The sequence below is a fragment of the Odontesthes bonariensis genome, chromosome 23, assembly GCF_027942865.1.
Source record: "Odontesthes bonariensis isolate fOdoBon6 chromosome 23, fOdoBon6.hap1, whole genome shotgun sequence".
Classification (NCBI taxonomy): Eukaryota; Metazoa; Chordata; class Actinopteri; order Atheriniformes; family Atherinopsidae; genus Odontesthes; species Odontesthes bonariensis.
The window spans coordinates 16,581,995-16,608,626 of NC_134528.1; the positions used below are offsets into that span (position 1 = coordinate 16,581,995).

At 40.9% G+C, this 26,632-nt stretch overlaps 1 protein-coding gene across 2 annotated transcripts in view; it reads left to right on the forward strand.

The window, feature by feature from the left end:
- The window catches only part of svild (supervillin d), a 46,633-nt gene that overhangs the window by 12,601 nt on the left and 7,400 nt on the right, over positions 1–26,632 (forward strand). For both annotated transcript variants that reach the window (XM_075457975.1, XM_075457976.1), the window contains exons 2-14: positions 414–921; positions 6,217–6,251; positions 9,357–9,418; positions 13,004–13,098; positions 14,687–14,792; positions 16,616–17,187; positions 17,780–17,912; positions 23,078–23,225; positions 23,321–23,404; positions 23,637–23,723; positions 23,963–24,146; positions 24,298–24,470; positions 26,294–26,449. In XM_075457975.1, coding sequence (XP_075314090.1) covers positions 539–921; positions 6,217–6,251; positions 9,357–9,418; positions 13,004–13,098; positions 14,687–14,792; positions 16,616–17,187; positions 17,780–17,912; positions 23,078–23,225; positions 23,321–23,404; positions 23,637–23,723; positions 23,963–24,146; positions 24,298–24,470; positions 26,294–26,449 — 2,218 coding nt within the window. In that variant the 5' untranslated portion in view covers positions 414–538. The remainder of the gene's footprint in view (positions 1–413; positions 922–6,216; positions 6,252–9,356; positions 9,419–13,003; positions 13,099–14,686; positions 14,793–16,615; positions 17,188–17,779; positions 17,913–23,077; positions 23,226–23,320; positions 23,405–23,636; positions 23,724–23,962; positions 24,147–24,297; positions 24,471–26,293; positions 26,450–26,632) is intronic.

The following is a 26,632-nucleotide window of genomic DNA, read 5'->3' on the forward strand; positions in this document are numbered from 1 at the left end:
GGCAAAAAGTGCTGTTTTATTTTGCTGAAATATATGGGAAGGAGTTTTTATTAGGCGGAGCCTGTCGCTGCTTACAGAGGTTTGAGAGCTTATATTCAGTCTATAACACAAATAATATGTAGACACATCCATGGTCAGTTTATAGTTTCCGTGTTGTATTTGTTGTGAGGATTGAGTCATTTTAAGGTAAGGTAAAGAGATTATTAGCCCAGGTACAAATCCTCTACTAAACAGGCAACAAAATGGGATGAAGAGGTTATTTGATATGCATTTAGGGTGGGGGGGTTGAAAGGGCAGGGCTCGGCTTGGAGATCTGTAGAGATTATATCCTGGTCAACCAGTCTGACACTGCTGTAAAGGCAGTCCTCGAAAATGATATTGTACTAATGATGTCCTCCTGCCTTTGTTTGCAGGACTGCGATGATTTTGATGAAGTGAGACGTTGCTGTCAAGGGAGCAACTGCAAATAAAGTTTGAAACCATATCAGCTGAGGAAATCACCTTGAATTTTATCACTTAAACGGCATTACACTGCATAATGGATGGGATAGACACCTTGCAGAGCTCTGCCCAAGAGACCAAGGCTGAGCGAATTGCTCGCTACAAGGCAGAAAGAAGGAGGGAGCTGGCCGAGCGCTACGGCAACACAGATGAATTCACCTCCAAATATGTCCGAAGAGACAGGAAAGAGACCTCTGAAACGACATCTTCAGCAATCAAGGAGAGAGAGAAACATGAGGATAATGGATCAGAACAAACATATACCAGGAGGGGCTTAAGGAGTAAAGTGGCAGACACTGTGGAGAGTGTTGGTGATGAGCCTGCACGGGACAAAGAGGCCCCTACCTGCTTCAAAACAGGCACAATTTCATCCCCGAAGTCCGAGGTTGTCTCCTCCATAAAGATGTCCTCTAATTTCAGGTGAGTTTATTTTCATTAACACAAGTTTAAAAGAAACACTCACTTCTTTTGGCCATTGTTGATGCAGAACAGTTGGCGTGGCGTAGAATTACAAGAGACATGGCACACAAAGCTGTACAGGGCATAGTGACATAGAAGGCAAGTAGAAGTGGGCCGTCTAAGGAACTAAAAATGCTGCTGTATATCTCTTGCTTGCGTTTGCCCAGTAAGTGAAGAGTAGGCAACAAATTGGCCCATTAGGGGAGCACTTAGTGCTATCTTCAGTTTGAAGTAAGGCAAGCTTTTCCAAAGTTGGCCTTGTGTGCGAAGCACGTTGTGTTTTGCCGTGATGGCATACCAACCGTTTGTTTTGGTTTGCTTCAGTCATACAAGGCCTAATAAAGTCCGTGAATGACAGGTCGGTCAGAGTGACTTGGAAGACCAATAAAGCGTGCTCATTGGTTATAAGGAATGCTCCTGCAAGAATGGCGCACGGAGGAAAAGCATGTCCAATTGCAGGCCTGGGGATGTTGGAGCTGCAGTCAGGCTGGGGATTGTACTGTGCACAAATAGCTGGACTTGTCTGTTCCTGAAGAAACTGCCAGAGGGGATTTCAATAGCTGTGGGAGAACTGAAACAGACAGAGTGTTGAGATAATGTCAAAGTTTGGAGCTTACAGCCACAGAGTTACTGAGCTCAGACAAGTTTTAGTGCCTTTAACTTAATGAAGCATGGTGCAAACATACTTTTGATTGATTGCCAGTTTGATATTATGGGCTGATTATTGTATGGCTTTTGCAAAGGCATGCCTTGTCTTGTAATAGGATTTTTAGAGAAATACAGGACATTGCGCAAGGCATTTTTTTTTAGCTAATCTAGACAACCAATGCTTACTTAATCTATTTGAGACAGCAGGCAGTGGTATTTTTATAAAGCTTAGTATCGAATATTGACCCCGACTAAAATTATTTGAAGTAAAGAAAATGACTTTTCTGTCTTCACTGCAGATTTGGATGAAATTTATTTTCACAAAGCACTGGCTCAAGGCAGTATAGAGAATATCTTCCAGCGGAAAAACCTGAAGCACGAAGATGGTTTGACGTGTCGATGTGTTTGACTCGCATGCCTGTCATGTCAACTACTAACCTTGTCCGTTGTGTGATGAAGCGCATTGCGTGCCACGCTCATTTTGGTACAATCTTGTATGCAGGTACACAAAATACAGACAGAGCAGAAGCAGGTTTCTGTTGTCAGTCAATAACTGCCCAACCGACCTCAGACATTATTGGTTCTACGTAGTAATTGCAGAGTTGTTTGTGCTCTTTCAAAGTAGCCTTTAAGATAATGCAAATGTCTTTATTAAGACAGTATATAAGCATACTGACTTGTATGTTCTTATGAATAAAGCTTTGCACATGTTCACAGAACTCTCAGAAGCAGCTTGTTTGTGTGTCTGTTACAGGAATAGCATAAAGGAAACTGGAGCTCAGCTGTTGGAGTGATAATGAAAACTGTCTGACAGAAAGTCTATCTACGTCAGACAGGAATCCTTCTTGAAATTATAGTTGAAGGGTAACATTCCAAAACACATCATTTGACATTTACTGTCAACTGTCTCTTGAAATGATCACTTGGGTACTCAAGACTTTTTTTTTAAATGTTTCACTGCCTGATATGTTATCCACTCTGTCTTTTGGCTGCTTAAATTTCACATAAGAGAGAACACAGTGACTGGAAGTTTCTCGGCATTAAAACATTTTGCGTATATATGCAAGTTACGAAACAGTTGCACCGAGAGACCTACATATTTTTCAGAAACAAGAAGATAATGAATTGTTAACGCATCGAGAGCGTTTCACGGCGTTCAGTGTAGCAACGAGAGTGAGGAGAGGACCGGTGCGTTGAAGATGCACCTTCTCCACACAGCTGCGGGTTGTCGGAATTACAAAGAAGAATCGCTCAGCTTTAGAGAATACAGTTGACAAAGTAATGCTGTAACAATAATGTTAAAGTTTAAAAAGATAACAGCAATAACTTCCTTTTTGTTGCTGAGCATGTGTAGGAAATGCCATTGGATTAACTACACCAGAAGGATGCTGGAGCCGATTATTTTTCACATGTCTGATCCATTGACTTCACAAATGAAAAGTGCAGAATGAATAACTGAGCTTTCTGTTTTCCTCCTGCTCTCTTGGTCCCTTTTTTTACTTGGTGTTTTGTGTGTATGATATCATTTAGTGCATTTAGTGGAGCGAGAGAGGGGAAGTCTTTCCTAAGGGTTTGATTAATGAAGCAGTGGCCTTGGTTTGAATGTGTTTACCTTCTTCTTTTTTAACTTCCCCTATGACTCTAAATCACCGTGCTCTCTCTTTGTTTCTGCTCTGCGCTCTACTACTCTTCTGTGGGTAATTTTGGCAACATCAAGCTGATGCATGTCACCCTTCTCCCTCAGCTGATTGTCAAAGTGTGGGCTGGGCAAGTGCTACCTTGCCTTATGGTTCTAAAGAAGTCTGATGCACCAGAGAGTCTGAGAACTAGATATGATTAAATGATAAGATCGCCATGTCTTAAAAACAGTCTTAAGGTGTTGAACGTGGTAAATTTGAAGACAGTGGTGCCCTTATGTCACAGAGTATTGCATGACTTTAGATATTACACCTACAGGGATTTCTTTTCTTTAATCGTATTTCCTACCATCTCCAAATACAATATATTCTCATGCCATGAATACCGAGGACTGCCGTCTTCCAATTTCCACTACTTCACAAAGCTGTAAGGAGGCCTGCCGGCCCCAAACTGACCAAACTTTCCACAGTAAGCAAACCAAAAGCCCAGAATTACTCATGAGGATAGACTGCAGGAGAAATTAATTTTCTAGACATAACCATAACACCAGCTCAAGGAAAAGTCTGACAGTACTGAGGCAAATCCAGCATTTTTACAACACTGTCACAGCCTTACCGGAGAGATGGTGTTATGTGACAGTCATACAATGATGAGCAACAACATTACAACCACCTGTCTGGTGTTGTTTAAGGCATTCAACTTAGCTCGGACTTGCCAGAACATAGCAACAGTATCTCCACGGTTATCCTGAGGTATCTGGCACTAGGATGTTGGCGGCGGATCTTTTGAGCCTCAGTGTATTGGACTTGTTCTAGATGCTCCATGAGATTTGCTTCCAGGGGGATTAGAGGCTGGGTGTTCCTCGAACCATTCCTGAGCAGTGTTTGCAGAGTGACAGGGCGCATTCTTCTGCTGGGGTAAGCCAATGCCATGAGTGAGTGTTTTTATGGGTGCTATGTGTCAAAGTAACATCCACAGAAATGCAAAGACCCAGAGGAATTGATTAGTATTTCTTCTTCTGTCAAATCCCCACACCTGCAGTTCTTTTTCGTTGCGATTGTAACATAAGTTTGCACAACTTCTTTCAAGGCACCTCCATGTTGGATCCTCAAATCAACAACAAGCCTGAGAAATAGTAGCCAACAACAGCAGCTGACGATGATTAAATAATACCAAAGAGAGGTTTGACATTACCTCAGTGATATGGAAATGATAACATCTCTATTGTGGAACAGACCACGCAAAGTTTATGCAAAGTTATATTGAAGCCAAAATTAAAAGCACAAAAAACTTGTTGCAGCTATAGAGACAGAAGCCTACAGTGGAATGTGAGTCTCCTCACTGGTGTCAGGTTGCGTGACAAGACAGGGCGTGATGGAGATGATAAGAGCATTAGGGTTTCACATCTGAGCAGTAGGCTGTATTTTTAGGATGTCGAAAAACAATACACAACAAGTATGAACCACAAAGCCACAAATACATGGTCCCTTTTTGCATGTAAAACACACCAGGGAGAATATTTCTGATAAGATTCTGGAGAAGGAGTTGTTTTACTCTTCAGCGTTTTGTCATGAATATCTCTCCATCTGTTGTTAGATGTAGGAAATGCACCTACAACACAGTTCTATATAGACACGCCTAGTGTGGCTGTGGACCATTAACAGCCTTTGTTAACATGCCAGCTAAAAATTATTTTTTTGTTGTTGTGTATATGTACCTCATTTGGGAAAATTCACGAATCAAAGCCTGAAAGCTAACTCGACTTGCTAACATATGACCCTCATCCTCAATTTAGAGCAAAGGGAGCCTTTTTACACCATTTTATTCCATCTATGCACAAATATTTTGTTGTTGCAAAAAACATAAATAGGACATGCTGAATAAGTTGTCTTGGTTTTTTTCCGAACGGTCAAGCAGTGTATGACCATAGAGCCAGCTGCTACACAGGGGCATAATCAGGCATCACCGGAGTACATGTTCATATCCGATGACATCACATGGACTCCTTCTGTTGTTGATTGTTACCGATATTGTCGGTCAGTGGTTTTAATGATTGTTGCTGATTGGTTTACGTTTTAGCTTTAGCCTCTGTTGAATGACCAGCTTTTCACTTCCACCTGTCCATATGTAACGCCTCTTAACTCTTTTCCTGCTGTCCTACAGAGCAGTAGATTACAGCTGTCCTTCAGATGGACTGTTTACTGTAAATTTGTATTTTCTTTAATTAACCGTATGATCTAAATGTCTATTTTCAAAGGCAATTTTGAATTATTTATGGAGTTTGTCTCAACTCCAGATTGTTGCACAGTGGAAGCTACAAGAAGCATGCTGTCAGACGGTGAATTGTAGTTACCACTGAACATTTCTTTATAGTTTGTTCTCCGACGCTCACAAAACCGTCTGGAGTACAGTATTTGAATTGGATTATGCTTTATGTCGGCCATTTAAAAAGGCGTAGATCGGCCCAGACTTTGATCATGCAGCTTGCTGTCTGGCCTTCTTCAGTAACCTTTGACCCTCCCAGATGTCCACTACGGTCCTCCTTTGTGTTGAATGCGGGCCTCTCCCCTCCTCCTGTTACATCATCGCTGCTGCCCCACAGGCAGCTGCTGTCCCCATCCATTTTTTACAGCTATTACTTAGACATGAATGGGCACCCTGAGATGCTACACAGGCAGTGCTGTTTCATCGCAGCAGACATGCTACCAGAAGAGAAGCATTTGTGAATGTTGTATAATACCTATCACGTGAGGCACAGTAAGTGGCCTGCTGCTGTTTTCTTGTTGCTAGCTCATATTGGATCATGTATATTAGATTAGTTGAGTGTGCAGTTATAGATTGTGTTAATATATTTAAGAGATATTATTGTGTTTTGTCCTGCTTTACAAGCATCTGTTATAACAGACGTAATTTCATCTCTTTATTATGTTTGCAAGTGACTTCATTTGTCTCTGCATCTCTCTCTGCTAGGCTGCTGGAAACTGATGACACAGACGAGCACAAAGGTAAGACGAACCCTCCACTTTCACTCCACTGAAATCCCCTATTGTTCCGCAGACTGCTTTCTCATTCAGGAGCTTTCTATTACTCTGTCTGAAAGAATCACTGAGCTCATTGCTTGTGTCAGATCACCTATCTGCTTTATTGATGTGGGCTTTTAACTTCTTGTTCGCTGAGGGGAATTGACAGAAAATAAACTGCGACAAGCTTGGTTCCATTATGTTATTGACGATTCATGCAAAGCTGATGATTTATCAAAGGATAGAAAAAAGAATGTTTGCACACTTTTTGCCCAGTAACTGTTCGTTAGCGTGTATGCGTGAATGAATGCTTACACTTTCTCCAACATATGGAGTTACATTGTGAGCTTTTTTTGCAGGGTTATGAGCTGCATATGTGACTGTGATGCCATAAACAGAACAGTGTGTAAATGATGATGGGCTTAAAGGTAATGCTGTATAAAAAGTCATTATATGAGAGCGCTTCGAGATGCGAAACGCCGTCAGAAGTCAAATATTTATTAGAATATACAGAAAATATTGGGTTTCTCGGTTCAATTAAAAGATAAAGAAATTTGGTTTGTATTATTTAGCCATATTGTCAGTGATTTCCTGCTGCCTTGTTTTCTCTACCTGCATTTGTCAACCTTGATTTGCAGTTGCTTATTTCTCTCAGTGAGGTGTGTTTGAGTTCTTGTCAGCACAAGAGAAAGAAATGTAGAAATGTTCTTTCAATAATAAGAAGAAGAATATTTTTTTACCAAATGATTGAAATGGCAAAAGTATCCAGATTTACTTACTTTTTGCATGACATGCCTAAACGTAGTAGCAGAGATGGCTCAGGCAAGTTGACGCCCCAGATTTTTTATGAAATACAGTATAGTCCCTGAAAAATATGCTCAACCAAATGATAGAGCAGGACTTTAAAGGGTTAATAATATTCATCAAAAGTTGTTATTAAACCACGAGGAGAGAAAGTGAAGCTCACGCTGTGAGAAATAAATCTGGATTACATTTTCTGGGTAATATTCTGCTCAAATTTTGTAATCTGACATCTTTATCTCGACTTGTACAAGAGCACACCTCGAGGACATGTATCGCAAATGACAGACCTGTGGCTTCATGTGCCAATAAATCAAAAGTAACACAAGCACACACTGCTCAGTGATTTGTGTGTGGCGCTTCCTTTACCAAATACCATTAGAAGAGTTTGTTTTGCTTGCAGTCACTCTGGCTGGAGCTTCTCTCTTGCAGGCTGGGTCTGATCTGTGATGAGAGGGTGGGAGATTCACATCAAAACAAGGACAGAACTGAAAAGGCAGTTCATTTTCTGTAATATAATATAGTTAATATTTTGTAACAATCTTCTTAGTCAGTCAGTATTCCGCCTGGCTGCCATAAACATAGCCATATTTTCACATTCAGTGGTTTTTCTGTTCTTTTTAGCAGGATATTGATTTACTGCTTTTTTTCCCCAGCTGATTTTACTTTTGCTAATTTTCTTTTTTTTTTGGCTTTTAATTTGGAAAAAAACATCTCCCTGAAATGTTTCAGCCAGGTACCATGTCTTGTGTATGTATGTGAGAGCACTGGCAGTGTGCGTAGGGCTGTTTGAACTTCTTGTCCAAACTGGCTGGGGAGTCAGAGCTCTGAGCCAGAACGCCTCTCCTGGTTACATCAAGGGTTTCCCTGACTATTCAGCAGCTTCTGCAAGTCAGCAATGCATGGATACAAAACTCCTCATCAACACTAAGATTAAACTAGACCAGTGTTAACATAACTAATAAACTGACTAAGGTAGGTGAGATATGTCAGATGATATATTACAGGTGTGGGAAGCTCCAGTTTATATTCCATTTGCCTTTTGTGAGAGTTGGGAGGACAACACCTCCGCTCTGAGTCATATTATGCAGATTTGATTTACTGCACTATTCTTCAGAGCTTACAGGGTAATATTTACATATGGCTGTTCCCAGGTCAAAGGTCCATCCCATAAGCCATCAGCAGCCGCAAGTGAGCAGTCTTGTCAGTCTGAGGGGGGACACTTGCAGAGCAGTCTGTTAACTTAAGTGGAGGTTTTTCCATCTCTTGAGTTTGTCTGTTTTTTTCTCTCTCTCTATCTCTAACTGCAGTTTTGACCTTGAATAGTTGGTGACCTGAAAAAATATTGGACCAAAGTCAAAACTATGAGTGCAGCCTGAGTTGAGTCACCAGTCTGCAATGCGCAATGTTTCATCATTTGAAGTAAATCATGCTAAGCTCTGGACGGCAGGGGAGCTTGGCAAAATAAATCAAAACTGGAGTTTTTAGTTTTTTCTTCCACTGGAAACACTTCGTTTGTCAGACGTGCTATTATTCTGGCAAGAAATGTCACATTGTCGGGGCAGTAAAAACAAATTTAGAGAGAGAGACTGGATTTGAGTGTGATGACTTAAGAAATCTGTTGTTTTGGAATACCATTAAATTTAATGGTTTCCTCTTGTTCAGATTAGAAGATTATATTCTCGGGGCTGTTTTTCATTAGAGAGGTCACATGGGACTTGTTTCTCCTTTTCTCTTGCACAGATGTTAAATACAGCGTGAATGTATTTTTCCCTATTTTAAAAAAAAAAAAAAAAGCTAGATAAGTCATCGTCGATCTATTGCGGTGAAGACTCACTGAATCCAGTGTTGCTCATTGGCTTTCCACATTCAACCTCAGGCCTTTTTTTTAGTTACCTTCCTAGTCCAAAAACATCTGAAAATCACTGGTAAAGCCAATAATGTCGTCAGCGTCGTTGTCTACATTTTATCAAGTTTTTATCCCTCGCAAAGGACAACTTGCACTTGACCCAAAAGCATTTGTGTCTGTGAGTGTGTAATTTGTTGCCCTTTTTAGTGTGCCATATTTTGACTGAGACACAGGTGTTGCCTTGCCTAAACGCTTGCCTGCATTTAGGCACTTGTTAAGACATCGTTTTGTAACTATGTATGATCAGTGTTTGTGTCCCGACATTGAATAAAGATATGGATACCAGAGTCACACTGTCAAACTTATAAAGTCATTCCAAGTTGATATTAATTCTCATTGTTGTGTTCATGGTCGACATTATGTGTGTGTGTTCTTTTCAGCTGATGAGAAGCCTGCGGATTCTGCAAAGACAAGTATCACTTCCAAGATAACTCATTTAAAGGTACGGTATTTTCAAACTCACTTTTTGGAGACAAAAAGCACGTTCATTCAATGTAAATAAGTTAATCTTGGTATGAAGTCTTGGCTTACAGCACAATTAAGATTAAATTAAGTTTAGAGTTGGGGTCAGGCAAGGAGACGTTTGGGTTAGGGTGAGTTTTAAGTGGATTAGTACAAATCAGAGTCAAATCCTCTGAGGGGGTATTTATAACTTGCAATCCTTTCGTTGTACTGTTTTTTATTTATTTATTTTTTATAAAAATCAAGTCTGAACTAATTAGAAAAAACATGCAGTTCATTCAGATTGATTAGAAAATATAATAGATCCATAACCCCGCCACTACAGCAGTTCTAGCATTTTTATGAGCTTGTAGTGAGAGGCCTTCTAAAGCTGACTGTGCAGAAGAGTAGTTTTGAACATGACGGTGCTCTGCTTGTCCACGATACCATTACTTACCTTCCAGGGTGAATCTCCACATTGGTATTCATTGTAGTGTCTTACAAAGAGCCAAATAGCCATATTACGGTGAATTGTTATGCCATCGTGTAGGATCATGAATATTTCCACACACTGATTGTCAAATCAGGACGGCTTTGCTCGTTAGTGTCCTCCATCCTTGTTGCTAACATTACATCAGCTCACTCTTTGGTCTGTTGGGCATAAAAGAGGTCAAGGTGATAGTGAGTTTTCGACCTCCCTTTGCCTGATCTCCTGGTAGAGTTTCTGCAGCCGATCCGTTGTGCTGACAGGTGATCATCACAGTTCTAATGTGTCCCATGTTTGAATAACTGTTAACATTTTTGATAATAAGCAGCAGCTCGACAAGAAACCTTTTGAATAAAATACTTCTAAAAGTCTCAATATGACAGCACAAACGCTAACTAATCAAAACTGATTTTTTTATCTATTTTTTTATTTCTAGCTAATGCCAGGGTTGTTAAATATTTCTAAAGTCTGTGGTTGATCATTTTCATTTCACTTGCAGATGTACTCACAGCCTTTTCCAGTGCAGCTGTTGCACACAATAACTCTTCTCTGGAAGTGTGCTCCATCAATAACAAATTGAGCCATTCCTTACAGCACTGAGTTTCCCTGCACCTGTATGCAAGTCTGGCCAAAGTCATGACTTCAGCTCACACAGTCCGTGGAGGTCTTAAAGTGGTTGTGGGAAGAAAAGTTTCGGGGGCTAAAGGATGGACTCGGGAACAAAAACTTGCGAATGCCCTCAATCCTGTGGGAGATCTTCACATCTGAGCTTAGAAATGAACCGAGTATCTGGTTTTCCCAGGCTGCTTAGGTTTCAGAAGTGGTTAGGTTTCATAATGCTTGATGTAAATAGCTGTTCTAATTTGGCCTTTGCAGGCCAGGAGCAGTGCCAAGCTAGGCCAAGTGAACCCAGATGGTAGCAAGTTGCCTCAACCAACAAAACTTTCTGGGAAACAGGCTCCCACAAAGATGAGAGCCTATCTTACTATCACAGTGCCCATTCTCATACGTCCTTTGCTCTCTGTTGTTTTAAGGTGTCTCATTTGACTGTCAACAGTAGTCACAGATACCGCTTTTCTGTTTTCACTTATCACCCATCACTCATTTCTAATCCCCAGTCTCCGCTGATAACCGGTGAGTCAGTGTCTCCATCAGTTGCGGCAGAGTAGGAGGGAGGTTATCGTACATCTGCTTTCCAACAAGGATGAGGCAAAATGATGTGTACGATGAGACCTTTTGAGTGAGATCCAACTCATTTATATTTCGGGTTTCCTGACTAAATTTCCTTAATGTGCAAGTGTGTGTTGCAGAGGAAAATAAAACCAGCTAAGTGGAAAATAAGTTTGTTCTTTATGATCAGGGAGCATTGCTGAGTTTGTAGGAGGCTCCTGTAGTTAACGGGAGATTTTTGGTATTTTCCTCCCAGCTGGAGATCCACTTACCTTCACCAGGTCACCCCAGGGTCTCTCTAAAGTGTTTACTCACACAGCTGCATGCTTTCATGGTTTGAAAAGGACTCCGTACTGGAATCAGAAGCCAGATGCATAAACCCTGTTTTTTTTTTTTTCAATCAATACAATAATCAATATTCTGCTGTTTTCTCAAAAAGAGTTAAATGAGAAGATTTTCAAAGATATATGAAATTTTGAGACGATGGATTATTCCACGGCATCAGAATCCAGGCATGCTGGCTCATATTAAACAACTAATTGTTATGACATTATGTTATTTTCCATTATTTTAACTATGAACAGGCAAAATATGGGCATCAGAGGAGAAAACCATACATCGTGAACAGTGTATTCGCCCATTTGATTTTTGAATAGACAGGGAGTCGGACTGTGAGTGAGACTGGGAAATAAAATCATATAAATGAACTGCAATTATTCCCAAGAGTAGGCTTCACTTTAATGTGGAAAATGTAGTACCAGCAGAGCTCATATTTTTCTATTTTAATTCCCAGAGTACATAGTACAGTGGCTTGCAAAGAGTTTTGAGCTGACAGATAACTTTTACTTAGGTCTCAGACCTGAACTATCTTGTTAGAACTAAGGCTTTTGTTCATAGTCATTGTTGGATTAGATCAGGATAAACTGCACAGGCCTCTGAAACTTCATATGAATAAAGTCCAAAAAAGTAGTAGAAAGATATATGAAAGTGTTTTCCAGTGACTGTTTTCTCACTTCATCGTTAAAATAAGAAATGGTGGTTATGCTTAAGAAGAAAATGTTGAATTGTTGTAGACCCAAAAACTTAAACTGCTCAGAGGAGGGGCAAACCAAACCCCCAGTCTGACTCCAGAAGGCCCCCAGGAAAATTTGGCAGTCTTTGTGTTGCTTCTCTGTTCTACTATACAGAGTCACCAACAAGAATGTGACCTTTTACGGGTGACTCATCAGTAAAAAACCTCTCCTGCGTCGCCGCCACAAAATTCTGCATCAGAAGTTTGAGCATCATCCTCTTAAGACACCCAATGCATTTTAAAAAAAAAAGTTATGTGAACTTATTCATGGGGAAAACTTCTCAGTACCTGTTTGAAACAGAGAAAACCTGTGGACAGACCCCAGAAGAGCAGTGCATCCTCGAACAGGAACTGAAAATGTTCTATTCTACAGAAACATTTACAAGCTGTAGGCTACCGCTTTTCAATAGGGTGTTCAGTAGTGCCGACACAGCATTTTCCTTTATTTTCAACTGAAAATGTAATATTAAATGTCATATTTTACTTAATGCATTTGGAGTCATTTATCACTGGCTTGGCCTTCTGCAACAACAGAAATTTTGACTTTGGGTGCCCAGACTTGAGCAGGCCACTGTAAACACAGGTAGATGTTTCACGTGCATTCTCTCCAACTTCACTTACTCACTCCTTTTCAGTAACGTCCTGCCTCACAATCACACATCACAGTGCTGACCTCGGACCAGCTCAGCTGGAGTGCTGAAAGGGTTAACTGCTCTTCTTATAAGGATGGGTGGAGTCCTATTTAGTGCTTCACTTCCTTTATCAAGATTTTCCTTACTGCTGGTGTAGGACATAAGAAGGATTTCTTTGAAACTTGAGCCTAAGCTTTAGGTTCTGAACCCTCTCTCTGCTTGTAGGAAGTTGAGGGCATGGATGATGGAAGCAGCGGCCATGGTGATGACAGAGTAAAGCGTCAGCTAACCAGCAGTGACCAAGAGGAAACTTCTAACAGGTGAGTTTAGTCAGTGTGATTCTCATGCCATCATGGTTGCACTGTTTTATTAGTTTATATTGAAACTCTTTTTTCATGCCCACAGTTAAACTGTTTGGCTTTAATATGCACAAAACTAGCAGTTAGACTAATACACCTTGTTACTAGCTGACACTCATGCATCGTACACCGATCAGGCTGAAAGTGCACATGGATAATTACAGACCAATTGGAAGTATATTGCATGCAGTAAACAGCTGCTGAGATAAACTAGATAAACCTGCCGGGCTCGCCCATAGTAGCATACACTTCTTACACACGCATGCACACATATAAACATACAAACAATCAGGGGTTTATGGTAGCCATGGTAATGCAATGCAAACTGAAGTCACTGCAGTAGTGAAAATGAGACTTTACTAAGCCCTCCACTGCAGACTGATCACTTTCTTTTCTCCGTGGAGTATGATTAGACTTGTAAACCGTAACCAGTTTCTCATTAAATCAGGAGTCATTTGAGTGTGTTTCACTATTTCCAGGTGGACTTTTCAGCAACTTTTGGTTGCATTGCAGACAATGTGTTACCACAAAAACAACAGTTTTGCATACATAAGGCACTGTATAGAAATTGAGAAGCATGCAGAAAGCAAAAGAGAATTCTTCTGAGCATTCTTTACCGTCTAAAGTTCAAAATCAAGATCACATGAGATAATGAGGAGCTTGTGCTTCTTCTCCAGTTTCACTGTCAAAGTGTCCTTGGATAAGATGCTGAAAGCCTAATTGCCCTTCAGTGTGTTAAGGAAAGATAGAAGTGCTGTATGGCTGAGCATGTGAGTGTGGCTTGTGTTTTAAAGTGCTTTAAGTAGTCGATGAGACTAGAAAAGCTCTTTTAAATGCATTCCATTTTCCATTAATACATTTTATGTTGGATGTCTATTGTTATAGTGGGCAGCACAAACTAGAAACAGAGACTATGTTAGCGAGATGGTTGACGCCAGTCTTTTCCTGTATATGTGTCACATGGTTTTCCTTGACTGAACCTCCACTTTATAAGACAAGCAACACACTTATTCATTCCACTGAGAGACATGAATACAGCTTCTGATCTATTCTTTCGTTCCACAGTGTCTGAGGGAAATATCGGGCCCACTTTACACCAGCCACTTATCTTGTGAACATTTTGATGCTAAATTAGTATTTTCCAGACCAATTAGTGAGGAGGAAATAACTTTGATTGTGTCTCAGCACCACACTCTCACAAGATCTGTAAACACAAATACCTCTCAGCAACATTCATGGCTAAATTCATGACCCAAATGCCTCTAGTTGCTGATGATCCCATTTACCCTCGACCGATAAAATCATTCACACATCCAGATGCACTTTTTTCTATCCAGCATGGTGCTCACAACACTGAGTCTATACTGTGAAATTTTTGTGCAGCTGTGTAGGATACAGCTTGATACAAGTTCTGCTGACATCACATAGCCACTACTTTATATATCCTTAGCAGAAGAAAGACATTTCTAGATTCTGGATTTAATTTCTTGCAACAGCTGAATTGTTTCTTCGTCATTGTGTCTGTTTCCACAATCATTGTCCATTCCAGCCTCTCTAAAGCTGACATCAGGAAGGTAATGCAGGTAATGGAGTCCACTGAAGAATCTTCCTTGAAGAAGGAGCGTACCTATTCTGCCACTACAGAGGAAAAGAAGGTCAGCTTTCTCTTAATATGCAAAGTGGTGTGTTTTACAGCACACAAACTATGAAACTATCTTAAAAATAAGAGTTGGTTGTCGTAAATCATCAGGCTCATCTATAAAAAGGCATCTCTGTGGACTATGTTTGGAAGGATTATATTTTTCTCCTCTGCCGTTGCACTGAAAAAGACCATATGTAAGCCAATTCCAAAAGTCTTACTCACCTAACTTTGGCTTTGTTTTTCTTCGGTCTGGTTTAGTTTAATTTTTTTGCGTTTGAAGTCGACTTGCAGATAATAATTCATGTCACTGACATAGGGTTGTAACATAGATACACACATACACACACACACACACACACACATGTATCTTTTTCCTCGTGTGGACAGAATGTTAGAGCTTTGCCTAAAACCTCAACCAATCTCCACAGATAATGAAATTATCACCATATGCTTTTCCACACACATCAATGCCCACACACCTCACACACTCTGGTGATCATTAGAGCAGACCACCAGGTTAACTATGCTCCGTCACACTCAGCTTGGCCTCACAATCTGCTTCTCCTCTGAAATCAGCGCGCCCTCATAACCTTTGGCCTATCAGCGAGGTGCCTGGTGTTGTTCCAGCTGCTGTTGTTTCTTTTAAAGCTGCAGTCTGCAACTCTTTTTCAAGCATAATGCCTGGAACTGTCCGGGGATTCTGAAAGTAGTACATTAAATACCCCAATACAAAAAAAAAAAAAAAAAAATGAGTTCTCTAGGTCCCCTATATGTCCCGCTAGGTCCCTCCAAAGCCAGCAGGTTTGTTTACAAAATTGCAGACCGGACCGGTAAAAGGTAACCAATCAGGTTACGAGCTGGGCTCTGCTGCCTGTCAATCACCGATTGTGCACGCGCGATACAAGGTAGGCTCGTCCCCACGCTTATTTATCTGGACTATTGAACTTCATTACGGGCTAGTCTACTTACTGTGTCTTCCATGATCGCAAATGACAGGTGAGAGTTGATGAATGAGGAGTCGTGTAGGCGCATCTGGCGTGCACGTCTACGTGCACGAGTTCTCATGTGTTTTGATGGGGCGGGACAGGAAGTTGAATAACTTTTTATTTTTCGGTTAAAAAATAAGCATTTCTTGTATTTTGCGACTACGGAGGTCACCGTTTTCAACTTCAAGCGTTCTGATAGATCATGTAAACTCTTAAAATGCCAAAAAGTAGGACTTTACGTATGACAACAACAAATCCTGCAGGCTGCAGCTTTAAGTGATAACATTGAACACACACAACGCTTGTACCTTTTCTAGTGTGTTTAGAAGAAAGTAATACCATTCTAACTTCATATTCACTGCTTCAAAGTGTTGGGTACTTTCAGATAGTTTGTTCTCCATTATCAAGTTTTACTTTTTTCCCAAATTAGTCTCAGTTTTGTTGACAAATGACAAATCCTTCTCAATCCTTCTTGGCATAATGTTAGTTTTTCTTTGTTTGACCTGTTAACGCTTGGATTTTCATATGATGTCATCCGAGATATTTTGTTGTTGTTGCAAGTGTTTACTTTTAGACCCATCATCCTGCTCATTAAACAAACAAAGTTCTTGCTAACAGCTGTAGGTCATTGTAAGCAGAGACGGCAGTCGTGAATGTTGTATTTTATAATGTAACAGGCATGCAATATGAAATGGTTTACACTGTTTATGTTGAAACTAAGAGTGGAACTGTTTCTGTTGAAGAGGTACTTGCATTGATCAAAAACCCACTTCAAGTTGTATTGAAAGTTAAAAAGAGTTTTCCAGATATGATGAATGTAATGACTGGTTTCTCTCCTCCTCTCCGTCAGCCTTCCAGTCTCCTCTCAGACAGAGTTTCTCCAGTCAGTAAGAACAGAGATGCCTCCCCCCCTCCTAGTCCTTCTTGCCAGTCCACGTACTCCCTGCTGCACCAAGCTTCAGGGCCTCAAGGCATCAAAGGGATCCTAAAGAAAAGCCGCTCTACCAGCGTGGAGTCGGACCACAGCGAGGGCTCGATGCCTGAACAGGTGCCAAGCCGACAAAGCAGTGTCACCCTTAGCCACCCTGAGAGCGGGGAGGAGGAGGAGGAGGAGGAGCAGGAGGAGGAGGACGAGCAGGAGGAGGAAGACGAGGAGGAGGAGGAGGAGGAGATGGAGGAAGAGGTAAACGGGGAAAGTGACAAAGAGGATGAGTCATTAACTGATGACATCACAGATGGTGCGAGTTTCAGCATGGTCGGAGAGCAGAGGGATGGCAACAGCGGCAGCAGCAGAGGGAGCTTTGAGGAGATGCGGAGTCCCTCGCCTGATGAGAGCCTGGAGAAGACCTCCTCCGTGTCTGAGGACGTTGATGAGCTGGAGAGCAGTTTGGAAGGAAGTCTGGGCTCATCACTTAAACAGAGGTTAGGATGTACACAAATATACAGGTACTGATTGAGCTCAAAGAGCAAAGCCTAAGTCGGCATAATGCAGACAAAAGAAAAAGTTAAAAATGTCTAATATCATAAAGCTTAAACGTCACAGAAAAGTGACCTTCTCCTGAACAGCTAAAGCTTACAGACAAGTTAAGTGTATTCATACGATCAATACTGGAATCTCAGTAAGTATTAAAAAAATAAATGTATCTTTTTTATTTACTTGATACGCTCAAGTGGTTTTTGGAATGATACTGTTTATTGATGTACAGACAAAAAAAACGTGGGTCAGAGGTGGCTGATCTCGCCACGTTGTAAAGGTTAACTTAAGACAATTAGACTGTATCAACTGCAACACAATGGAGTTGAACAGTATTCAGAGGAGCCACGTCTCCCAACACATGCCTGTCTGTGGATGCAGGAGAACTGTTCACAATGAAAATCAAAACAATTTGAAGATTTTTTTTTCAAGCAATTTGGTTTGGTTATGAAGGTTTTTCTAAATATATTGCGAAACTCATTCATTCATTCACGCATCCATGAATTTATTCATTCTATATTCTATCTATTTGTTTTTTAGACTGGCAGAGTTCAGTGGGGAAGGTGAGAAGAGGGATAGATCGAAGAAGTCAAAATCATCAGAGGTGATCCAGACGTCGCTCACCGATCGCTTCAGCCAGCTGCAAGATTCTGAAAACTCCTGGAAGAAAAAGGTAAGTTGTTGGCACGGAGCAAACACTGAGTGTTCTCTCTGCTCCAAAGTTAAACAGTGACACATGACACTTCTGTAAATTTTCTTCTAAGATTTTCCTCCAAACCCCAGTATACATATTAGAGAACAATTAGAAACTACTGTGAACTATGTACTGCTGCTTAAATATTTTTCATTATTTTTGCATGTTTTTTTTTTTTTAAACTACAGCCTATTAGCATCAAACTAACTAACTAACCGTACTGCAGTCATAATGCAGTGCATGTTGGGTCACCAACGACACCCACTCCTGCAATGATCTTTTTATGTAGCTTTTCCAAGCAGTACTGCGTAGTTTTTCACGATATAAAAGTCAAATTCTATGCAGTTGGTAATGTTTGTCGATAATTTCGTACTCATTTCTGTTATGTGACAAACCCAGAGTGCATATTTATTATTGCCTAACACTTTTTATTGGCCGGCATTGCTTTTACAGCGACATCAAGTAGAGAGTTACCAGTTTTTTTTTGAGGGGGGGTTTTGAGAATTGGCAGTAATGAGCAAAAACAGCCAAATATTACGGCTTCTTTTCAGCAAAGAAAGACTTGGCTTTGGACACGTTTCTCTCTCCGCTGAATCAGCTCATTTGTGTGAGTTGCTGCCAAGAGGGTGTGTGGTTTGGTTAGGAGGGCTTGGGGTTGCAGGTGATGTGGGAGTGGAGATCCAGGGCTCAGCTAGCCTCCCAAAGAGAATGAAAGACACACCCCTTACCCCTTTGTAAAAATAAAATCCTACGCCATGACCAAACACCTGCAAGCCTTCCAAGATAATGCTTCCTTTGTTTATTGGTGTTTGCACTCCCCTTTTCTCTCCTGTTCTCAAAGATAGAAAAATAAATCCCTCCATAAGCAAGCTGTTGTGTTCATCAAAGAATTTTTCCACATGGACATCCCTAAAATATTTCCACATGGACAGTCCAAAAACATTCACTTGAGGTGATGTCATGTGTATTTGTGCAGGGCATCTTCATGCCTGATGCCTGTCAAGTTCAGTGATCCTCTTCAGGGGATTTCTGGCTTTGGTTCATATTTCATCCAAAGATGAGCTAACCTGAGATCCAATTCAAGCCTGGAAAAAGCCGCTCTTTAGTTCCCCACTCAAATACTGAAGCATGATGTCATTTTATATTTGTGTGGCCTGTTTGCATTAGAATAAATCAGCAAAAGTCAATAGAGACTTATTATCAAAAACCGACTCCTCAACACTGGCACGCACGAACATGGTCCAAACTGATTTTTTTTTTTTTCTTTTCTTCTGTCTGAGCTTATGGCCTTTTGAATTTGAAGTTGCTGGTTTCTGTAGTTGCTACTGTAAAAGATTTGGAAAACACGTGTTACTGATGCAGATGATGCGGATAATGCATGGCTCGCCCAAATTTCTGGTATTTATACTGTGTCTGCACATATGACCCGTTTTGTTTCCTTTCTGGTCTCTCTAAAAGCCATTGTTTTTCATGTTTTGGCGTTTTCTTTCATCCAAAGTTTGCACAGTTGGGTCAGATGTTTGTCCTTTTTTGTTTGAAACGTGAAAGAAAGAGCAGTGGATGTAACATGTATGGTACAGATCACGATCCAGATGTTTCCTGTTAGGACTGCTAAGCTTTTCTGCACACCATGGTGTTGTAAAGTGATGCCTTGTTGTAAATTTGATTTAAAGGAGGCCTGCTGTGTCCTGAGGAATGACTGTTAATCATAAGCCGTGTTGACGGATGGCAGCTTTTTCCCCCTTTAGAAATGAAAAAAACAGCTGCTTTGTGAGCGTAAAAGTAGTTCTGGGATAACATTAAGTCACCATTTCTAAATGTCCTTCAGAAAGTCCATACACTGATTGAAAAGCATTCGAAATTAAGAATTTTCTTTCAAGTCTCCAAGACTGCTGAATGTCTGGGTTTCATATTCCAGTGATGACTCAACAAAGCCTAGCTGGGTCTCCAAATTAAAAAAAAAAAACACTCAAACTGCAGCTCCCACACAGGGACTGAAGCGTATTAAGTATTAGCTGGAAACACTGGTCTTAGTTTGTTAGTTTCCCCAAAGTGAAAAGCATATTTCCAACTAAAGTTTGGTGCATTATCTCTAAATCATTGCAAATGGGTTGGACCAAGACAGACTTAATCATAGCATTATCTTGGGAGGCTTTAATGAATCCCCCCGGAATCCCCCCCCAGATCAAGTTTACCAATGGAGAAATGCATTTTTAGTTAAATCCAACTAAATCTATAAGCTAGCTTGATGTGCTTATAATTAAATATGAAAGATTTATGCATACACGTTGCAATTTGTAACCATGCACTGTTGTAAACATTCCCACCCCGCTTACTTTATGCTCAGTAAATGACCCATGGATCCTTTAGGCTTCCATCTTAGGTCTCACCACAGTAATTCCCAACTTCTTGAGTCGAATGCTACCCTGCTTCTTCCCCATTTTCTACTTCTAATTCTCATTTTCCCCTTTTCTCTTCTCCTTGTATTCCCTTCTTTGTTTACCCCTCTCTCAGTCCCTACTGTCCCCTGCCTTCCTACAGCTTCTGCATACACCTGCAGACTCTTCCCTCTTTCTTTGACTTTGACACCTGCCTGTCAACCTTTCCCCATTCCTTCAGGTGAGTGTGTGCACATGTTTATTGCATGTGCCTATTTTGCACAGACTTGATAACTTAAAATGCCGCTCTTATTCCTCAGCATGTGTCCTTGAAAACCTCTCACCCCCTTCTGTTTCCCACTGAGAAACCAGAGCTGGTTTGGCCCCAGGAATGTGTTTTGCTGCTTCACAGGTGGTTGATATCTGTGTCAGTGGTTCAGCTGAGGAGCTGCTTACACTGTACAGTACAGCAGGGTTGGGAAAAAATGGTTTCCTGTGGTGGTTTGGGGCCTTTTCCTCCCCTCCCCTCTCTGGGGTCCTGTCAGGCCAAGGTATTTCCCCTCTCTGATTGACTCCAGAGACTGGATTCTAGCTGGAGGGGATATGGCAGCATATTAGTATATGAGAGTACTACAAGACCGTGTACTAAGACAAATACTGGAGTTTCTGTTTCATCATGGTCGCAGGAGACTGTATTATAAAATAAAAAGAAGCCAGATAGGTCTTTTTTAGCATTCTTTTTTATCGAGTCCTTCCGTGCAAAAGTTACGTAGTCGTCCAAACTCATTTCCTTACCCATGTCAGCAACAACAAACAAACCAGAAAGCGTATTTGATGCTCATCTCTTGTTTATGGGTGGCTATGGCTCAGTAGATTGAACGGGTTGATCAGCGTTGTGCAGCTGAAGTGCTTTTGAGTGAGGGGCTGAATCCCATCTTACAGGCCTGCTCGTAAGATGGCAGCTTTGTTTGCGCTGCTGCAAGAGTGAGTGTGTGTGTGTGTGTGTGTGTGTGTGTGTGTGAGTGCGAGGCTGATTGAATACAATTCTTTGAACTTTGCTGTCGATACAGGCTAGTATTTGACCACAAAGGCAACATGTTTACCATGAAAGGACAAAAAAATATACGTGAAACTTTAGGTTTGAAAGTTTTTGTTGGCTGTAGGAAACGGTGACTGGACAAGGTTAAAAAATAACTGCCGGCAAAACTTGTCTGCTGTAATTAGTATTGATTTGATGAGTTGGCAAAACCACAAAATCAAATGCATTAGCTGCCGTCAGGTTCTGGCTTTACATATTCCTGGTCATCATTTAGAAATCTTTTTATTTGGGGAAATAAAACTTTTAAAGAAGGAGTCCTGGAGCTTTAACTGCACTCACTCTGCATACATTGTTTATGCCTCTTACAGCTTATCCTTCTGAGCACTTGGCAGACAACCGATACTGACCTGAAGATAAATCTGTGGAGAAGATTACATTTGAATCGCTACATTCGTCACATAATTGCATTTACACATTTTTCTTAAATTGTTCCACTACATAGTTTGTTGACATCAGGGTAATGCTGGAAAAAAACTTGAGTATGGACAACTTTTCTTTTCTTTTTTTTTTTTTCTTTTTTTTTCTTTTTTTTTTTTTTCAAATTTCTCATGCCACATTGCTGCTCGGCACTGTTTCAGCCAAACATCTTTTTCTCTTTAAAGCTGCTGACATCTGTAAATGTTTAAATTGACTTTACACTGCGTGAAGATGACGACGGCCAGCGGATTACACAGATCATCATTCATCCGCACGAAAAAGTCCTCTGTAAATTCAACCAAGCTTTTTGGTGTAGGGAATCCCCTCTTTAAAAAAAAACACAAAAGAAAAAAGTTATTTTATTGCCTTTAATAGAAATTCCACGCAGCACATATTGTTATACAGTCGCTCTCCTGAAAAGATGTTGAATAACGCATTACAACTGCCACATGAATTTACAGCAAAAAAACACACAAATAAAGGTAAAACACGACCTCCTTCGGCTTTTTTGGCAGTTTTACAATTGTCTTGTGCAGCAAACATTTTTCAATCTTGGAATTACTTCGACTTGTGCAATTATAGAATGTAAATAGGTCTGGTCTTGCAGGGCTAGACTAGGTGTACCACTCAAGGTGAGTTATACTCTCTGAATTGCTCATTATTTGCAAAGAAAGATGAAGCGGTGGTAAAATTCCATGCGGGGACATAAAATGCTTCAAATGTATAGGAGGTGAATATCATTATTTACTGTAACACAGCTCCAGTGGGACATGGGGGGCAGTAAAGAACCATTAGTACATTTTTTATAGTTGGGTTTGGGTGAAAGATGGCCGCAAGAGTAAATCACACAAGGGAAGCGCTGCTAAATAATGAGCCATGGATGCCAGTGATGTATAAAAAAGGGCTTTGCTGTTATGGTTTAAGGACTCGACATTCTTTTTGTTTGTATTTAATGAAATGAACAAAACCAAGCCTCTCCGGGGTAAATTAGGAAGTCTTGGGACTTCTTATACCTGCATGCTATAAGCGTGCTCTTTTATCCTTAACCCTCACCGGAACACATCAGCGTCACGCAACTTTTTCTTTTTTTTTCATTTTACTCATTCGTCATTTCTTCTCTGTGTCGTTTGTAACCGTCTGTTCCCGAGTGAAACGAGTTGAAAACTGCATGCGTTGCCCACATTTTTACACTTGTTTAGAAAGAAAAGAAATGCAACCACTTTGAGGCAGATTGTATTTGAATCCAACAGAAGTCCAACGTTGATCTGGAGCCCAAGATGTCGCTCGCAGAGAGGATGAAGATCCTCAAGGAGAAGGAGGAGCAGTGGAAGTGCAGAGGCAAAGGAGCTGCCAACGACTCGGTCCAGTTCACTGTGGCTGGACGAATGAAAAAGAGAGGTGAAGTGGTAGTAGTTTTTCTGATTCTGCTCCAGCTGGCCCAAGTAAGCTCGTTGTGAAGATTTTTTTTCTTTCCACTTGTGGTGCTCGATCAGGTCTCGTGTCAGATGCAGGAAAGGAAGAGTCACCCAGCACCTCTCTCAAAAAGTCTCACGCCACTCCTGTGAAACCGCACGAAGGTATTAATTAATGTGACGTATCTGTGAGTACAGCAGCTGTGAAATGTAGTAGCTGAACTCAAGTCTTCTATCTCTGTGCCTCAAATCTCCTTTTGATTCCAGTAGAAATTACATTTACAGTCTTACATGTCCTTTTAGCCCTTTTCAATAGCTCCTTTAGCGTAATAGCATATTTTTCTCAAGCAAACGCCAAGCCGCCACCAGCTAAATATATGCTCGTTTTTCTGGATAGAAATCTCCACCAGAAGCGATGTCAAAGTGGAGGGCGATAAACGTCTGGACAAGCTGGAGTCCTTCTTAGACAAGCTCCACAGTAAAGGTACAATCCTCTTTTGTGTACGTTTTCTTTTGTTGTCTGTGTAAAACATTTTTTTATATATTTTCACATTTATAGCCCATTCACAGCCTGTTCTATCTTCTATCTTACCGTGACCTCGTCTTTGGTCAGCTCACTGAGAGCAAAATACAGCAAAAAAAGCCTCAGTTGGAAGAGAAATGTTCCGTGTAACGCTCCCGTTTTATCCTGTCTGTGTCCTCATGTCATGGTGGCGGTGTCAGGCGTGAGCAAAAGCAAGACATCCACCATCGAGGTGACTGCAGAGATGGAGAAAGAAGTGATGACGCTGGATGACGAGGAGACGTTCGGCAACTTCTACAAATCGGTCTCGCCCACGACGCTCCTGGACACCAGTGTAGTTTTGACTGAGGAAGACCTCAGCCAGATCCAACCTGATACACCAAAGTTAGTCCATAATTACCCCAAATTTTTGTCACTTTTCTCATGAAATTGTTTTGCGTCCTACTAACAGAATTTTGCAGTTTGTAAGCATTTTGCAACACTGCTGTCTTAAGTGTTTTGTTAAAAAGAAAGTGAATAAAGATTCTCTCTTTAGACTCACGTCAGCTGTGGCGGAACACAAGCGAGCGGTGCGACCGGCCAGAAGGAATCAAGGCTCCAGGAACCCTCTTCGGGCTCTGGCCGCCCGTAACGACATCCGGCAGGTCTACACTGAACAGAGGCTTAATGTGGCCTCAGTGGAGACCAAGAGGATCCAAGTGGAGAGAAGTAAGACAGTTACTTACGTGCAGTAAATAAAGTTTCTACACAAGCGTCACACTGCCTAAACATCGCACCAAAAGATGAAGAAGAAAAAAAACTTTAGATTATAGTTCACACAATAGATTATGGTAGTTTTCAAAGTAAACACATTTAAAGTCATTTGAAACTGAATGACATTCAATTTTATTTAAGTACTGAAGATTTCCCGAATGTGTTAGCAGCTGCGCTGGTCATTGGTTTCTTCTGCTTTTAGCTTAAATATTTTCTACATTCAGTTCCTCTTTGTGGATGTTCCTCACTCCAAACTGATCTCTAAGATCTTTTCCGTTCACACAAGAGAAAGTGGGCACCACAGCTGCATATATGCTTGCCTTGTAGAGCTCACATGGAGTTGGTTATTAGAAAGTGTCCTCTTATAGTCGCTTGTAGGGGTTTGTTCGCTTCACTTCATCTATTGATAGCAGATTAAGGAATAGAAATCAGCTGGTTAACCCATTGGCGCCTAAAGCACCTGCAAAAAAAGCTGCTCAATGCCTAAGCCAGTTTTTAGAAAAGGTCCCCAATGCCTGAGGTTTTTTTTAACTAAAAACAATTAATTGAAAACACTTAAGAACAATTCAATAGTCTCAGCCTCTGAAACACATAAAGACATGAAATAAGTTGCATTTTAAAGGTTAAATTCTCTGCTTTTATTCCGTCATGTTCATTCAGCATTAACACCAACACATTTTCATTAAAAAAAAATGAAAAAGATGAGTCAATACACACACAAACACACACACAGACACACACATGATTCAGGATAATACCCAATGCTGCTATTTATTATACTACTATTACTATACTATAACTAATCATCATTACTATTATTATCATCATTATTATTATTAGTATTAGTAGTAAATGTAGGCACCACTTCAGCTACATTTCTGGCCATGATAGAGACGTCATTGCAAAATTATAATATCAGCAATAATAATGAATGATAAAAAGAAACTGCAATATATCTTGCATTGTGCAGTTATACTGTATACTTCAGTGACACGACTTCTAAAACATCATAGTTATACTGCAGTAATTCGCACCGGGCTCTCTCTTTTTTTTTTTACATAAGGGCAACGCCACTCAAATAAGAATGAGAAGTCGTCAGAATGAAGCGCAAGAATAAATAATTACCTCCAGATCATGTCAAAACGATCTCGTGCCATCACTCGGGCGACATTTGTCTGATACAGCCACTTGCTCTGCCTCCAGTAATCCCGGCGAGTTAGTAGTTTGATTATTCCAAAAGTTAGGCAGATACCGATGAAAGATTTCATCTCCTGCTTTGACACGGGGCTCCACTTCGAGTTGGGTGGTGTGTGGCCGCGCGCCTGATCCGCATATAAGTTTGTCTGTGTCACCAACATATCCCAAACTTCATCAGTGAAAATATGCGAGAACACATCTAAAGGACTTGCATCTTCAGATATTGGCACCTTCAGCCCCGGTGTACGAGTAAACTTTTGTTGACGTCGGGGGCGAAATCCAGCGGACTGCCAGTCTACTTGAAAGCCAAAAAATTCCTCGTCCTCGTCCTCATCCTCTCCAAACAAATACCAATCATTGTGCATTACATGCGCCTTGAAAATAATGATAAATGAACAATGTTGCGCTACGCAACAACCGGCGTTAGGGACCATGTTGCGCAACGCAACAACCGGCGTTAGGCACAATGTTGCGCTACGCAACATCCGGCGTCAATGGGTTAATCCCAGTATCATTTCAACATTTAGAGGGTAAATATTAACAATTGTGTTCCCGGTCTTCCTGTTTTCTCACCCACTCAGTGGCAAAGCATTCCAACCTGGCCGACGTGGCCTTGGCGGGCCTTGCCAGCAAGGAGAACTTTCGCAAGGTTAACCTGCGCAGTGTGAAGTCCACGGATGTTGTGACCAACAACAGTGCGGTGCCTTTCAATAAGCTCATGCTGATACGCATCAAAGGTCAGAAAACATAGGATGATTTGCTGTGTTTGTTAAATACAGAAGTGATAAATGTTGAGCTGCCACAACTTTACAACAAAGAGGGCTTAGAAGACAGCTGAATATCGAAAGTGTATTTCCTGTGCAATTTCCTTAGAATATAAAATGAACAAGCCACAAAAAGAGGATTTAGTTGTATTAATG